This window comes from Cherax quadricarinatus, chromosome 73, assembly GCF_038502225.1.
Source record: "Cherax quadricarinatus isolate ZL_2023a chromosome 73, ASM3850222v1, whole genome shotgun sequence".
Classification (NCBI taxonomy): Eukaryota; Metazoa; Arthropoda; class Malacostraca; order Decapoda; family Parastacidae; genus Cherax; species Cherax quadricarinatus.
This window is the reverse complement of record NC_091364.1, coordinates 21,448,790-21,466,737: the sequence shown is the minus strand read 5'-3', so window position 1 is coordinate 21,466,737 and position 17,948 is coordinate 21,448,790. Positions and strand designations below refer to the sequence as shown.

General features: G+C 47.4%; 1 protein-coding gene across 2 annotated transcripts in view; it reads right to left on the bottom strand.

Annotated features, from left to right (window-relative positions):
- The window catches only part of LOC128705400 (nephrin), a 505,892-nt gene that overhangs the window by 49,587 nt on the left and 438,357 nt on the right, over positions 1–17,948 (bottom strand). For both annotated transcript variants that reach the window (XM_070100632.1, XM_070100633.1), the window contains 2 exons: positions 6,593–7,417; positions 5,799–5,947 (listed from right to left, as the gene is read on the bottom strand). In XM_070100632.1, coding sequence (XP_069956733.1) covers positions 5,799–5,947; positions 6,593–7,417 — 974 coding nt within the window. The remainder of the gene's footprint in view (positions 1–5,798; positions 5,948–6,592; positions 7,418–17,948) is intronic.

Here is a 17,948-nt window from a genome sequence, read left to right as displayed (position 1 = left end):
ATACTTAACTTTAACAGCTGGTACAACAGTTGGTATAACAGCTGTTAAAACAGGATTTACGAAGCCAGGAGGGAGCAAATATGGCAGAAGAAAGTAGAAAGGGAGTTGAGAGAGAGAGCAGAAACTTTGCCTGAACCACTAGAAGTAATCTTGAAAAAACTCAATTGACAAATGTCAACTACAATACGTGTGGAAGACAGCAGCTGTAATGCTAATATTTAGTACATTGGGCAGACAGGTAGCGTTAAACTACTGGTTAGAATCACTGTCAGGTATAATATGTAACTAAAGTGCCATCAACACTTGTCAGTGCTCAGTAATAATCCACGTGGAGACAAAAACTCAGGAGGCTAATTGATATTTATATTTCGACCCCCTTCTGCAATCCTCTACAACTGAAGAGGATCCCAGGAGGGGGTCGAAATATAGATAAATTAATCTCCTGAGTTAATGTCACCATGTGGGTTATTATTGAATATGCAAGTTTATGGTGAAGACGACCAGGAGTAGAGTGGTGGATCCTATGGAGAGGAGTTGGTTCATCATTGACAACCATCACAGCTTCAAATATGATAAATGTTGCATCATAAGGCCACTTAAGAGTTCAACAACCAAGAAACAGAAATAAGGCGGGAGGAGGAGGGAGAGAGAGAGAGAGAGAGAGAGAGAGAGAGAGAGAGAGAGAGAGAGAGAGAGAGAGAGAGAGAGAGAGAGAGAGAGAGAGAGGATGGATGAATTGCATATTTTTCACACGTAAGGAAACTACACAAGAGAGGGACAAAGGCTAATGGTTTAGACAGGAGTAACAGAGAAGGCACAAGAGTGGATAAGAAATGTTTAATTGTTCGGGGTCCACTAGGATCACTACTGGGACTGCTACTATTTCTTGTTTAAGTGAACATGATGATGATGATGTGAAACATATAGGCAAGGACCAGTACGTGCTACGATGGATGTAAACAAGCTACAAGGACCAGTACCTGCTACAATGTTTGTAAACAAGCTACAAGGACCAGTACCTGCTACAATGTTTGTAAACAAGCTACAAGGACCAGTACGTGCTACGATGGATGTAAACAAGCTACAAGGACCAGTACCTGCTACAATGTTTGTAAACAAGCTACAAGGACCAGTACGTGCTACGATGGATGTAAACAAGCTACAAGGACCAGTACCTGCTACAATGTTTGTAAACAAGCTACAAGGACCAGTACGTGCTACGATGGATGTAAACAAGCTACAAGGACCAGTACCTGCTACAATGTTTGTAAACAAGCTACAAGGACCAGTACCTGCTACAATGTTTGTAAACAAGCTACAAGGACCAGTACCTGCTACAATGTTTGTAAACAAGCTACAAGGACCAGTACGTGCTACGATGGATGTAAACAAGCTACAAGGACCAGTACCTGCTACAATGTTTGTAAACAAGCTACAAGGACCAGTACCTGCTACGATGAATGTAAACAGACTACAAACATGTTTGGTTTCGTAAGTTTATATTAGAAGTTAACTTCAGAAAAGTTATAAAGTTTGGAGACTGACAAAGAAAACCGCAAAATCATTTCGACACGTTTCCTTACACCTGTTGTCCTGTTCACCTAGCAGCAAATAGGTACCTGGGTGTTAGTCGACTGGTGTGGGTCGCATCCTGGGGGACAAGATTGAGAACCACAATGGAAATAAGTTAGACAGTCCTCGATGAAGCACTGACTTTCTTCGATTATCCTGGGTAGCTAACCCTCCGGGGTTAAAAATCCGAACGAAATCTTATCTTAAAAAGAGTACAGGTTCAAAGTGGAAAAACTGCAAACCTGTCTGGGAGAACCTCGGGGTAATTAGCCGAACAAATTACCCGAGGAGCACTTCAACTAAATAATGCTACAGAAAACAACACGCCTCAGGCAAATCCAATATTTGCGTTTAGATACGGTAGCAAGAATCATTGACTACACAACATACATTGTTGGAACCATATTAGTACACTCAGCACCAGTCACAGACTGGAGAAAGTATACAGGTTTTACCTGGACCTGGAGTTTACCTGGAGAGAGTTCCGGGGGTCAACGCCCCCGCGGCCCGGTCTGAGACCAGGCCTCCTGGTGGATCAGAGCCTGATCAACCAGGCTGTTGCTGCTGGCTGCACGCAAACCAACATATGAGCCACAGCCCGGCTGATCCGGAACTGACTTTAGGTGCTTGTCCAGTGCCAGCTTGAAGACTGCCAGGGGTCTGTTGGTAATCCCCCTTATGTGTGCTGGGAGGCAGTTGAACAGTCTCGGGCCCCTGACACTTATTGTATGGTCTCTTAACGTGCTAGTGACACCCCTGCTTTTCATTGGGGGGATGGTGCATCGTCTGCCAAGTCTTTTGCTTTCGTAGTGAGTGATTTTCGTGTGCAAGTTCGGTACTAGTCCCTCTAGGATTTTCCAGGTGTATATAATCATGTATCTCTCCCTCCTGCGTTCCAGGGAATACAGGTTTAGGAACCTCAAGCGCTCCCAGTAATTGAGGTGTTTTATCTCCGTTATGCGCGCCGTGAAAGTTCTCTGTACATTTTCTAGGTCAGCAATTTCACCTGCCTTGAAAGGTGCTGTTAGTGTGCAGCAATATTCCAGCCTAGATAGAACAACGAGATCTGTTTTGGAATTAGAGTGTACGAATTTTGATTTTTTTTTTTCAATATTTTTCTTCCTACAAACTTTCGCTTGTAACTTGACATCGTTATTCAATCGGCTTCAAATTTTCAACACTTTAGTATACATGAGGAAGAGTTCTTGTAACTATTGGCAGGTGAAGAAGCGCTATAATCAAAGCAAGATAGTCCCTACCTGATACTTCGTGTCCGTGTTATAATCCAGTTAAGTCTACTCAACATTGTATCAATCACATCTGCTAGAATAATGACAGGATGGATAATGAGAACCTTCAAAACTTGGGATGCCAAGCCCATGATGACACTCTTCAGGTCGCTTGTTCTATCTAGGCTGGAATATTGCTGCACACTAACAGCACCTTTCAAGGCAGGTGAAATTGCTGACCTAGAAAATGTACAGAGAACTTTCACGGCGCGCATAACGGAGATAAAACACCTCAATTACTGCGAACACTTGAAGTTCCTCAACCTGTATTCCCTGGAACGCAGGCGGGAGAGATGCATGATTATATACACCTGGAAAATCCTAGAGGGACTAGTACCAAACTTGCACACGAAAATCACTCCCTACGAAAGCAAAAGAATCGGCAGACAATGCAATATTCCCCCAATAAAATGCAGGGGCGCCACTTGCACGATAAGACACAACAAAAGTGTCAGGGGACCAAGACTGTTCAATAGACCCCTGGCTGTCTTCAAGAAGGCACTGGACAGGCACCTAAAGTCAGTACCTGACCAGACGGGCTGTGGTTCGTACGTCGGGTTGCATGCGGCCAACAGTAACAGCCTGGTTGATCAGGCCCTGATCCACCATGAGGCCTGTCACAAACTGGGCCACGGGAGCGTTGACTCCTGAAACCCTCTCCAGGTATACTCTGATCTTCATTTAATAAAGAAGAATCGTAATTATAAGATGACTGGCAAAATATTCGTTGTTTGGGTGTCATTCTACCGGAGTTATGGCTAAAACTGTGTGAATTTGTCTTCGATCAATCATGTAGATATACTCAGTTATATCTACATGATTGATCGAAGACATAATGAAGCCGGTCAGTGAGGTATACTCAGTTATATCTCACTGACCGGCTTCATTATGTCTTCGATCAATCATGTAGATATAACTGAGTATACCTCACTGACCGGCTTCATTATGCAATGGCTATTGTGTCTAATGAATGGGATAGTATCCATTCTATCCTCCACACCCACTTCAGTTCTAACATTCACCCCACATCAGTCTTGCTCCGCCTCCCACATTCATTACACCTCTCACATTCATTACACCTCTCACATTCATTCCACCTCTCACATTCACTGTAATGTAGAACTAACTCTCATTCACTTTTTCACTAATTCCACCTCTACAGGTCACCTAACCAAGGAACAATCAGAGTAAGGAGTCATTCACGACACTGTATGTGGCAAAATCCAGGCCCATATTCGAGCACGCAGAACCAGTATGGAACCCACACCTGATTATGTACGTCAGATTACTAGCAAAAGGGTAGAGATTTTCAACGAAACTAGTCCCAGAGTTCAGAGGCAAGCAAGTGCAGAGAGGAGAGAATCAAAGTTAAACCTGGTGACATTAGAGGAAAAAATAGAGATTATATGAAAATAACGAAAAAATACTGAGAGGAATTAATAGGGTGGATAGGAACAGACAGTTGGAGAGGCGGGAAACAGGTACAAGAGGGCACAGCCCGAAGTTTAAAACACAGACGAGTCACAAAGATGTCAGGGCCTGGGGAGGGAAGTGGTAGAGGAAGGAACTATAGTATATAGTTTTAGGAAGAGGTATGGTAAGTTTCTCGAAGACAGGAGCTAAGACTAGACCCCAGACCCCTGCAACCACGTATAGGCGAGTACATATGAGTGAGTACTTAACTTCCACACACAACCTTCCACTTACTCCACTACACACACCGCTACCTACACTAGCTCCACTACTCATGCTCACACCTTCCTTATTCACTCCTCTCACACTCGCTTTACATCCCACTCTCACTCGCTTTTCATCCCACTCTCACTACCTCCACTCCACCTCCAATACTCCATCTTCCTCATTCCCTCCTCTTCAAACACTCACTATTCTACACTCACTCAACCTCCCAGAATTACAACACCTCTCACAATACTCCATCTCCCACACCTACTCCATCTCCCACACCTACTCCATCTCCCACACCTACTCCATCTCCCACACCTACTCCATCTCCCACACCTACTCCATCTCCCACACCTACTCCATCTCCCACACCTACTCCATCTCCCACACCTACTCCATCTCCCACACCTACTCCATCTCCCACACCTACTCCATCTCCCACACCTACTCCATCTCCCACACCTACTCCATCTCCCACACCTACTCCATCTCCCACACCTACTCCATCTCCCACACCTACTCCATCTCCCACACCTACTCCATCTCCCACACCTACTCCATCTCCCACACCTACTCCATCTCCCACACCTACTCCATCTCCCACACCTACTCCACTTCCCTCACTGCTACTCCTTCCATCAACTCGACACCCACACTACCCTCCACACTCCCAACTCCCACTTCACTCCAAGACTCCTCCAACATTCCACCTGCTGCCAGTCACTCCAATATTTCAGTTGATGCTAGTAATGTATAGGCATTTTGTCATCAGGAACAATGAAAAATATATCTGGTGACTCCACTGCTGTTATTTCCTTATTCATTCATTCATTCACTCGTCTGATCCAACCACTCTTTAAACTCTAAATCTCCCCTGGCTTTATTCGCCCTAAGTGAGTTTCACGAAGCCTTTTGGAGGGTGGAAGTGATCTAACTCAGTGCGCAAAGCTCGTCTTATCCCAGTCATAATCTACCTTTTATCAGTCCCACCAATATTGCTTTCTCAAAGTTTCCTTCACGCGAGCATCCATGCCAACTTTAATATACCTCGCCCCATCTTACTGGGAAGTCCTCAGCCTTGCCTTTCCGAAGTTCTGCCGTGTATTATCGTCTCTGTTGCTCAGCTGGCTTATGTCTCCACTTGTGCCCCAGCTACTTCCTTCCCCATGTAACGTCCCCATTCCTCTCGTCCCCCAATTGTCACTACCTATCCTCTTATGCTCAGATTCCTCCTGATCCTCAGAGTAGACTTACCTGAGAACTGGCTTGTAACATGGGTCTAGGAGATCTGGGATAGGTGTTGTACACATTGCTGGGATAGGGGACGGAGGCACAGATGTGGACGCTGCCGAAGCCACCTTCCTCTGGAGTAGTGGGACTTTTGTTCTCACTTTCACCGTGACCTGCACCAAACAACAGTTTGTTGAAGTTAGCAAATTACTAGCAAGTAATGACAGAAAGACAAAGTTATATGATCCCTGTCTTCATACAAGTCTTAAAAACAGATATATTTATATTGTATAACAGGATAACACACGAGCTAGAGAATGGACTTTCTAAACATGCTTCTAATAAAAGTGAATGCACATTTAAGATGTACTAGTTATGTCGCCTGAGTGGTTAGTTTGTTGTGCTGCCGTAGCTCATCCTAGGAGCCGTAGCTCATCCTATGAGCAGTAGCTCATCCTATGAGCAGTAGCTCATCCTATGAGCAGTAGCTCATCCTATGAGCAGTAGCTCATCCTATGAGCAGTAGCTCAAAAGATTACAGAGGTCACAATGAGTCAGACTCCACTGAACACTGCTGCATCTTTACAGATATTAGTCGTTTTACATAGCTAATCTATACAACTGTAATTAATTAAGCAAAAGATATTTACACATAACAGCATAACAAATAGTAGTGAATGTTAGGAAGGAACTTGCATGAACACAATAAAACATATAAGGTCTATTTTAATTTTGTTGATTAGTTCAATACACACATACAAGACTTATCTTATGTGTTATTGTATCCACTATGAATAATTGTATTACATGCCACTTACCATTGGCGGGGATTAGGTCAGGATTCTTGTCGTCAAGGTCTCGAGTATTAGTCAAGGACTTCTGCAGCGTCAGTGTGACAGTCTTTCTTCTTGAACGTCGCTTTTTCTTGAAACTGAGCACAACTACTGCCACCAGAGCCACCAGCACCAGCGACCCCACCACTCCCACCACCACCTCCAGTATTGGAGTAATGGACACTAGCTCCTCAGGAGGAGGACGGACCTGAGCCGTACGTCTCTCTGCTACGTCCTTGATGGTGTAGCCGGTAAGGTACCGCTTCTCACTTGGACCTCTGTCGTTGGCAGCATAAACATGCATAACATAGGTGGTTCCAGACTGAAGCCCTCGCAGGGAAAAGCTCGGGGCAGTGTTTTCCGTAATGTTGAGTAGCAGACGTTTACTCTCAGCCTCATAAGCCTCGATAATGAATTTTTGCTGGAGGCCTCCATCGTAGCCAGGGAGGCAGTGCACTATCAGGTTCTCTGTTGTATGATTAGTAAGGTTGCACTTCTCAGGAGGGTTGGGTTTGCCAGCAGCCACTACTTTGTAAGCGCATGGTTTTCTTTGCTTACCCAGGGCATTGGTACCCCAGCAGAGTAACGTGCCATAGTCCAGTTCAGTGCGAGCAACGTACGATAACGAGGACTGGAGTCCCTGTGTTGCCACGTGATTCTCTGCAATGTCGACTACATCGCCGCTGCTGTTAAATCTCCAGAAGAAATGAACATTGGAAGGCACGGCGTCCAGACGGCAGGTGATGGACACCTCCTCGTTCCTGGCAGCACCATAGACGTGGACCTGCCCGGACGCACACACTGGGGCGTCTGGTGGTAAACAAGTTTTCTTAGGGTAAACAAATAAATTTTATTAAATAACAACATTGTTAGTTAATAAAAAAAACTCAACCTGTGGGGGTTATTCACTAAGTAGTGGTAGAGGTTCGATCCTCCGTCTGTTGTGGCAAACCTCTGAAAACAAGAGTCAGTAGTTTACAATCATTGCTATGTAAATTGCAGAGACAAAAATGTATAATTGGTCTTTTTTATTATTACAATAGTGTTATGTCAAGTTTCCTAGGTTGCCTCGGCTTTAATGTGGTTCTGGAGAACATAAGTAACACGGTGTTGCTTCATTAAGTACGTTGATTGTTTGAAGAAAGTATGAAATAGAGATTTCACTGAGATTTTGAAGAACGATTAAATATTAAATCTTCATATTAGGGAATAAAATGGTTCGTTCTGGTAATCAACAACTGATTAACTAATTTTTGTTTATTCATTTGCTTACGATACTATATATTTCTTGCGTTATTTGAAGAGAATTTATTCATCTATCTGAGAGAAGTTACACTAACTCCTGATCCAATATTTCTTCTATGCTCCAGGATTCAGTTATTTGCTAACTCAAGTACCCAAAACTTTTACAACTGGTGCTCAGATTGCACCATTTAGTGAAAAACCACTGCTTAACACTCTCCTAATTTTTTCTTAGACCACAAACTCTCCTAATTCTTGTTGACACTGCTATGAACTAACAACTTAAGAGCATAAGATTACTGGGGTTCTGCAGTAGAGTTACTGACCCAAGCAACGCAGGTTCACCTTTCATCCATATCTACCTAATTTCTCTGGCCCTTCTTAACCTGAATTCCACTAGTGGATCTACCCACATATAACCTCTCCAGCAGTGCTGGTCCCACCCTCGTGGGCCATTACCTCTCCAGCAGTGCTGGTTACACCCTCGTGGGCCATTACCTCTCCAGCAGTGCTGGTTACACCCTCGTGGGCCATTACCTCTCCAGCAGTGCTGGTCCCACCCTCGTGGGCCATTACCTCTCCAGCAGTGCTGGTCTCACCCTCGTGGGCCATTACCTCTCCAGCAGTGCTGGTTACACCCTCGTGGGCCATTACCTCTCCAGCAGTGCTGGTCCCACCCTCGTGGGCCATTACCTCTCCAGCAGTGCTGGTCTCACCCTCGTGGGCCATTACCTCTCCAGCAGTGCTGGTTACACCCTCGTGGGCCATTACCTCTCCAGCAGTGCTGGTTACACCCTCGTGGGCCATTACCTCTCCAGCAGTGCTGGTTACACCCTCGTGGGCCATTACCTCTCCAGCAGTGCTGGTTACACCCTCGTGGGCCATTACCTCTCCAGCAGTGCTGGTTACACCCTCGTGGGCCATTACCTCTCCAGCAGTGCTGGTTACACCCTCGTGGGCCATTACCTCTCCAGCAGTGCTGGTCCCACCCTCGTGGGCCATTACCTCTCCAGCAGTGCTGGTTACACCCTCGTGGGCCATTACCTCTCCAGCAGTGCTGGTTACACCCTCGTGGGCCATTACCTCTCCAGCAGTGCTGGTTACACCCTCGTGGGCCATTACCTCTCCAGCAGTGCTGGTCCCACCCTCGTGGGCCATTACCTCTCCAGCAGTGCTGGTTACACCCTCGTGGGCCATTACCTCTCCAGCAGTGCTGGTTACACCCTCGTGGGCCATTACCTCTCCAGCAGTGCTGGTTACACCCTCGTGGGCCATTACCTCTCCAGCAGTGCTGGTCTCACCCTCGTGGGCCATTACCTCTCCAGCAGTGCTGGTTACACCCTCGTGGGCCATTACCTCTCCAGCAGTGCTGGTCCCACCCTCGTGGGCCATTACCTCTCCAGCAGTGCTGGTTACACCCTCGTGGGCCATTACCTCTCCAGCAGTGCTGGTTACACCCTCGTGGGCCATTACCTCTCCAGCAGTGCTGGTCCCACCCTCGTGGGCCATTACCTCTCCAGCAGTGCTGGTCTCACCCTCGTGGGCCATTACCTCTCCAGCAGTGCTGGTTACACCCTCGTGGGCCATTACCTCTCCAGCAGTGCTGGTCCCACCCTCGTGGGCCATTACCTCTCCAGCAGTGCTGGTTACACCCTCGTGGGCCATTACCTCTCCAGCAGTGCTGGTCCCACCCTCGTGGGCCATTACCTCTCCAGCAGTGCTGGTCTCACCCTCGTGGGCCATTACCTCTCCAGCAGTGCTGGTTACACCCTCGTGGGCCATTACCTCTCCAGCAGTGCTGGTTACACCCTCGTGGGCCATTACCTCTCCAGCAGTGCTGGTTACACCCTCGTGGGCCATTACCTCTCCAGCAGTGCTGGTTACACCCTCGTGGGCCATTACCTCTCCAGCAGTGCTGGTTACACCCTCGTGGGCCATTACCTCTCCAGCAGTGCTGGTTACACCCTCGTGGGCCATTACCTCTCCAGCAGTGCTGGTCCCACCCTCGTGGGCCATTACCTCTCCAGCAGTGCTGGTTACACCCTCGTGGGCCATTACCTCTCCAGCAGTGCTGGTTACACCCTCGTGGGCCATTACCTCTCCAGCAGTGCTGGTTACACCCTCGTGGGCCATTACCTTTCCAGCAGTGCTGGTCCCACCCTCGTGGGCCATTACCTCTCCAGCAGTGCTGGTTACACCCTCGTGGGCCATTACCTCTCCAGCAGGGCTGGTGACACCCTCGTGGGCCGTTACCTCTCCAGCAGTGCTGGTTACACCCTCGTGGGCCATTACCTCTCCAGCAGTGCTGGTCTCACCCTCGTGGGCCATTACCTCTCCAGCAGTGCTGGTTACACCCTCGTGGGCCATTACCTCTCCAGCAGTGCTGGTCCCACCCTCGTGGGCCATTACCTCTCCAGCAGTGCTGGTTACACCCTCGTGGGCCATTACCTCTCCAGCAGTGCTGGTCCCACCCTCGTGGGCCATTACCTCTCCAGCAGTGCTGGTTACACCCTCGTGGGCCATTACCTCTCCAGCAGTGCTGGTTACACCCTCGTGGGCCATTACCTCTCCAGCAGTGCTGGTTACACCCTCGTGGGCCATTACCTCTCCAGCAGTGCTGGTCTCACCCTCGTGGGCCATTACCTCTCCAGCAGTGCTGGTTACACCCTCGTGGGCCATTACCTCTCCAGCAGTGCTGGTTACACCCTCGTGGGCCATTACCTCTCCAGCAGTGCTGGTTACACCCTCGTGGGCCATTACCTCTCCAGCAGTGCTGGTTACACCCTCGTGGGCCATTACCTCTCCAGCAGTGCTGGTTACACCCTCGTGGGCCATTACCTCTCCAGCAGTGCTGGTCTCACCCTCGTGGGCCATTACCTCTCCAGCAGTGCTGGTCTCACCCTCGTGGGCCATTACCTCTCCAGCAGTGCTGGTTACACCCTCGTGGGACATTACCTCTCCAGCAGTGCTGGTTACACCCTCGTGGGCCATTACCTCTCCAGCAGTGCTGGTCTCACCCTCGTGGGCCATTACCTCTCCAGCAGTGCTGGTTACACCCTCGTGGGCCATTACCTCTCCAGCAGTGCTGGTTACACCCTCGTGGGCCATTACCTCTCCAGCAGTGCTGGTTACACCCTCGTGGGCCATTACCTCTCCAGCAGTGCTGGTTACACCCTCGTGGGCCATTACCTCTCCAGCAGTGCTGGTCTCACCCTCGTGGGCCATTACCTCTCCAGCAGTGCTGGTTACACCCTCGTGGGCCATTACCTCTCCAGCAGTGCTGGTCTCACCCTCGTGGGCCATTACCTCTCCAGCAGTGCTGGTTACACCCTCGTGGGCCATTACCTCTCCAGCAGTGCTGGTTACACCCTCGTGGGCCATTACCTCTCCAGCAGTGCTGGTTACACCCTCGTGGGCCATTACCTCTCCAGCAGTGCTGGTTACACCCTCGTGGGCCATTACCTCTCTACTACTGTCAATCTATTATGACTCGGGAAATCGTAATGATCTAATTTATATTATCACTTAATAAATCAAAGATTTGTTAAGTTATACCATGAATTAAGGAATTATCCTGGACTTCACCTTACAAAACAGACAAAACAAATGTGATAGTAATTATGTACAAGGTGGCTTATAGTGGAAAAATGATCATGTTATAAGAAGACGGAAGAACTTAGGTGCCTCTTAATGGCTGATGCATCTTAGGGCCAGGAGGATCCCTCTCCTGACCGGTTTAAAAGTAATAATGGCACTGCCGTCTATGGGACGGATGATGCAACAAATTTAGTCTCAGTAGCAGCAAATTGGAAATTTTACTGAAATTAAAAAAAATGGGATCGTCAGATTATCATCAAAAAGAAGCGCTAAGCCACAAGGGCTATACAGCGCTGCAGGGTAGGGAAGGAAGTGAGGGTATTGGGCGGCAGAAGGGGGGAGGGATGATCAGTAGGTTACAGAAAACAGCGAGGCAGGGGATAGTGCAGGGTAGAGGGTAGCAAGAGATTGAAGTAGAAAGGGCTGAAGGTATCATCAGAGTTTGTGAAGTAAGTCAGTTGTTGTCAAAAAGTCAATGAGAGTCTCTGGATGAAAGGTGGGTCCATCAGCGAGAAGGGAAGGTAAAGAGAAAGCAGCGGAGCGAAGACGATGACGGAGGTAAATTCTGCATGCTCGTTGATAAAGTGGGCAGTCCAACAGAATGTGACTGACTGATAATGGAACCTGACAATTCTCACAGAGGAGCAGGGCGCCTCTCCATGAGATATCCATGAGTAAGACGAGTATGGCCAATGCGAAGACGGGAGAGAGTAGTCTCCCAACCTCGACACTGGTGACAAGAAGACGGCCAGTAACCTATACTCGGTCTAATAGATTGAAGTTTGTTACCAAGCATAGTAGACCAACGTAGTTGCCAACGGGTGTGAAGGTGGGTAGCTATTGCAGCAAAATAGTCCATAAATGGAATACCTCTATATGAAACTGGTAGGTCATGTACTGCTGACCGTGCAGCAGTGTCTGCCTGTTCATTGCCCTGTATGTCAACATGACCAGGGACCCAACAAAAAACAATATCTTTATGCTTGGTAAAAATGCAGCATAGCCAAAGTTGGATACGGAGGACTAAGGGGAGAGGTGTATCAAATTTCTGTATAGCCTGTAAAGCACTAAGGGAGTCTGAGACAACCACAAATGATGACACAGGCATAGATGCAATACAGATAAGTGCTGCAAGAATGGCATACAATTCAGCAGTAAAATACTAGCCGAAGATAGTAAATGCCCTCGTACGACGCTGTCCGGAAACACTGCTGCGAATCCTACGCCGTCAGAAGACTGAGAGCCATCTGTGTACACTGCAATGGCATGAGAATGAGAGTGGAAGTGGTCAAGAAAAAGAGTGGGAAGCGACCGTAGACAGTTGGGCTTTCGAGCAAGGGAGAGAGAAAGAACAGACTCGAACAGCTGGAACTTCCCAGGGGGGTAGGGAAAAGTGAGATGCTACATGAACATAGAAAGGTGGTAATTGAAGAGAAGACAAGAGCGAATGTAGGCGAAAAGAGAAGGGACGGAGTAAACAGGGGCGGCGAAGAAATAAAGAATGTCTACTAATATCGGTGACCATTCTATAAATGGAAGGATTGCGGAGATCATGAGAGCGTACATAGTAGCGAAGGCAATGGGCATCACGGCGATCGGATAAGGATGGAACGTTCGCTTCTGCATAGAGGCTCTCAACAGGGGAAGAGTGAAAAGCACCAAGGCATAAACCTAATCCTTCGTGATGAATGGGGTTAAGGCTAGAGAGAGTAGCAGGAGAGGCCGCTGAATAGATCTGGTCACCAAGTTGCCAGTAATGTTTTCCATTAGATAAGATCGATGACGATGAGGTCGTCTCCTAGCCAGTAGAGGACAAGTGTGTGACTATCATTATCCCTCAAGCAGCACACACTAGCAGGGATGGTGCAGAGTATCTCAGAGGCAAAACATGCTCTCTGGACACTTGGTTTCGAGTTGCGGGAAGAAGTTTGTGTACACAGTGTTGATAAGATGTTGATAGAACCTTAAAGTCAGATAAAAGTGAAGGCTCTTGCGTCTGGTAACTCCAGATGTGTCTGACGTGCAGTAAATATATAATGTTAAAATATTAATCGCAATTGCAGTATGTTTTTTATGAAACAATGTTTTTGTCTATGGATAACTAAGAACTGGTTTGGTTAATTAGTTACATATGCAGTAGGCTATAGGAAATGGGAAATAAAAAGCATAATGACGTGACTGGAGAAGTTTACAAATTACCAGTAATTGGCAGGGTCGCCATTTGGAGAAGACCGGGGGGGGAAGGGGGCAGTACCGGCGGACCTCGTACAATACCAGCCGTTATACTACTGCTAACTCTTCTCGTTCTACCAGTCCCGTCCCCAACTTTTCAGTCATATATATACTGGCTGCCGTCCCTTCACTCTTCTGTGCCACTAACTCATGGTCCAAGAAGGACCGAAACGTTGTCAAAAGCTTCAGTCTTCTATGTGCAGTTAACTTGTGAATAAGAAATAACTTATTATTATTATAATTAAGAAGTGCTAAACCACAAGGGCTATACAGCACTGCAGGGCGGGAAGGAAGCGAGGGTATCAGGTGGTAAAAGGGAGATGGATGAGCAATAGGTTATGGAGAACAGAGAGGCAGTGGATGGTGAAAGGGTAGAGGGCAGCAAGAGATTGAGGTTGAAAGGGCTGAGGGGAGTGCAAAAGGTATCATCAGAGTTTGTGGAGTAAGATAAGATAAGATTTCGTTCGGATTTTTAACCCCGGAGGGTTAGCCACCCAGGATAACCCAAGAAAGTCAGTGCGTCATCGAGGACTGTCTAACTTATTTCCATTGGGGTCCTTAATCTTGTCCCCCAGGATGCGACCCACACCAGTCGACTAACACCCAGGTACCTATTTGCTGCTAGGTGAACAGGACAACAGGTGTAAGGAAACGTGTCAAATGTTTCCACCCGCCGGGAATCGAACCCGGGCCCTCCGTGTGTGAAGCGGGAGCTTTAGCCACCAGGCCACCGGTCGTTGTCAAGAAGTCAATGAGAGTCAGGATTAAAGGAGGGTCCATCAGCAAGAAGGGAAGGTAAAGAGAGAGTAGTAGAGCGGAGACGACGTTGGAGGTAAATTCTGCGTATTCGTTGATAGAGAGGGCAGTCTAATAGAATGTGGCTAATCGATATTTGAACTTGACACTGCTCACAGAGAGGAACAGGGTGCCTCTCCATGAGATACCCATGAGTAAGACGAGTGTGGCCAATGTGAAGGCGGGAGAGAGTAGTCTCCCAACCTCGGCACTGATGACAAGACGGCCAGTAACCTATGCTCGGTTTAATAGAATGAAGTTTGTTACCGGGTAAAGTTGACCAACGTTGTTGCCAACGGGTGTGAAGGTGGGTGTGAAGGTGGAAATGGAACACCTATATGAAGTTGGTAGGTCATGTACTGCTGACCGCGCAGCAGTGTCTGCCTGTTCATTTTCCTGTACGTCAACATGACCAGGGACCCAACAAAAACAATATCTTTATGCTTGGTAGAGATACGGCATAGCCAAAGTTGGATACAGAGAACTAGGGGGTGAGGTGTATCAAATTTCCGTATAGCCTGTAGAGCACTAAGGGTGTCTGAGACTACGACAAATGATGACACAGGCATAGATGAGATACGAATAAGTGCTGCAAGAATGGCATACAATTCAGCAGTAAAAATGCTACCCGAAGATAGTAAATGCCCTCGCACGACGCTGTCCGGAAACACTGCTGTGAATCCGACGCCGTAAGGAGAATTAGAGCCATCTGTGTACACTGCAATGGCATGAGAATGAGAGTGGAAGTGGTCAAGAAGCCACAGTAGGCAGTTGGGCTTTCGAGCAAGGGAGTGAGAAAGAACAGACTCGAACAGCTGGAACTTCCCAGAGGGGTAGGGAGAAGTGAGATGCTACATGAACATATAAAGGTGGTAACTGAAGGGAAGACGAGTGAATATAGACAAAGAGAAGGGACGGAGCAAACAGGGGCGACGAACAAATAAAGAATGTCTACTAATATCGGTGGCCATTCTATAAATGGAAGGATTGCGGAGATCGTGAGAGCGTACATAGTAGCGAAGGCAATGGGCATCACGGCAATCAGACAAGGATGGAACATTCACTTCTGCATAGAGGCTCTCAACAGGGGAAGAGCGAAAAGCACCAAGGCATAAACGTAATCCTTGGTGATGGATGGGGTTAAGGCTAGAGAGAGTAGCAGGAGAGGCCACTGAATAGATCTGGTCACAATAATCGAGTTTAGATAAAATGAGGGCTGAATGTAGGCGAAGCAAAGTTCGACGGCTGGTTCCCCAGGAAAGATGAGCAAGGGTTTTAAGAAGGTTCAGCCGGCTGTGACAAGTTGCCTTCAGAGAGGTAATGTGAAGTTTCCAGGATAATCTACGGTCAAAGAGAAGGCCTAGAAACCTGTATCACGTTCAGGGATACGGGAGCCATAGAGGTACAAAGGATGATCGGAGATGACAGAGCGTCTAGTGAAAGTAATATGGTGAGTTTTGGTACTGGAAAATTTAAACCCATGTGTGGTGGCCCAATAGGAAACACGGTCGACCGCATGCTGGAGAGAAACTGTAATGAGGTGACAGTCAGCACCTGCACAAGCAATAGCGAAGCAGTGCAAGAAAGTTATAAAATACCGACAACATGAAAGTTGAGACACATGTGCAACATCTGGATATCTTTATTGTAGACGTTACGCCATCCAGTGGCTTTATCAATACAGATTCTAGGACATCATTGGAAGACAGTAGAATTATATACCAAAGATGAGGTAATCAGTCCCTCAGCCTTGGAGTTCGTGTTCACAACATCGTGGTGGAGGAGGCGGGATCACAGTGATCCCGCCTCCTCCTGCTTCACCTCACCTGACTGCAGTATATAAGCCACCTCTGGCCCTATGCTGCATTTCCTACAAGAGTGATGGACTGAACACATCGATTCCAGGTTGAGGGGCTGATTACCTCAAACTTCTCCTCTCCTTACCCATTTCAACTTTGTATTGGACTGATGAAGCCACTGAGTGGCGAAACGTTTCTTCAATAAAGATTCCCATGTGTTGCATGTCTCAATTCTTCAGTTAAAAAGCTCTTAAGGAAGGATGGTAGATTGCCTCGGAGGCCTAAGGAGTGGGCTTGGGCCAAAATATTATACCTCCAAGTTGTGTCATATGCCTTCTCAAGGTCAAAAAATATGGCAATAACTGAGTGGTTATTCGCAAAAGCATTACGAATATACGTATTATGGTAGATCGGCCCTTACAAAAGCCATACTTACTAGTGGAGAGACTGTTGTGAACCTCTAAACACCACATTAAATGTCGATTTACCAGACGTTCCATCACTTTGCAAACTGCACTAGTAAGAGCAATGGGATGATAGTGGGAGGCATCATGCCCTGTAGTACCCGGCTTGCAGAAAGGGAGAACAATGGCAGGTTTCCACAGCTGGGGAAGAACTCCTTGTGACCAAATAAGATTGAAGACGTTTAAGAGGACTACAAGGGCTGACTGATGTACATGTTGTAACATCCGAATATGAATGTCGTCAGGCCCAGCCGCCGATGATCGGCAAGATGAGTGTGTTGCCTCCAGTTCCCGAAGTGTAAAAGGCATATTATACTGTTCTTCTCTGAGAGAAGACTTTGAGGAAAGAAACGAGGGGCATAGATGGAGCCCCCGGGAAATACGGACCAGATGAGTGCCAATTTCAATGGTAACGTCAAGAGGGTTTGCTGTATCAACACCGGCGACCTACAGAACAGGAGCCGGGTCAAGAGAGTATTTACCACTCAATTTCCTCACTTTTTTCCAGGCTGCACTCAGAGGAAGCAGAGGTGATGGTGGAAACAATCTCGCCAGCAAGTGCGTTTAGCTTCACAGATGACACGGCGAGCGACCGCACGCTTCTGCTTAAAATCAAGAAGTCTCTCATCGGTTCTATTGTACTGGTACCTGCCCCATGCAGCGTACTGCACGAGCACAAGCAGGAGACCACCAAGGCATGCACTTCTGAGAATGCCTGCCTGAGGTTTGGGGTATAGAATGAGAAGCTGCTGTTAAAACTGACATCGAGAAGAGGTGTAAGAGCTCATCAATGGAGGATGAAAAAGGAACCTCACTAAAAGCAGTGAGTTGAGAGTATAGGTCCCAATTTGCATGATCAAATTGCCAGCGAGGGCTACGGAAAGGTGGTGAATATGAAGAAGAAAGAATGGTTGGAAAATGATCGCTGTCATGCAAGTCCGGTAGAACAGACCAGGCGAAGTATAGTGCAGTGGAGGAAGAACAGACCGATAGATCGATGCAAGAGAGAGTATGAGTACGAGGATCAAAACGGGTGGGAGAACCCATATTTAAAACATGAAGGGGGTGAGAGGCGAGAAAAGTCTCCATCTGAATGCCCCCCCAGAGGAAATGGTGGGCATTAAAATCGCCAAGTAACAGAAGTGGTGGTGTTAAGGATGAAACAAGGCGAAATCTGGGATAGAAAATGCCCGAGGAGAGAGATATAAAGAA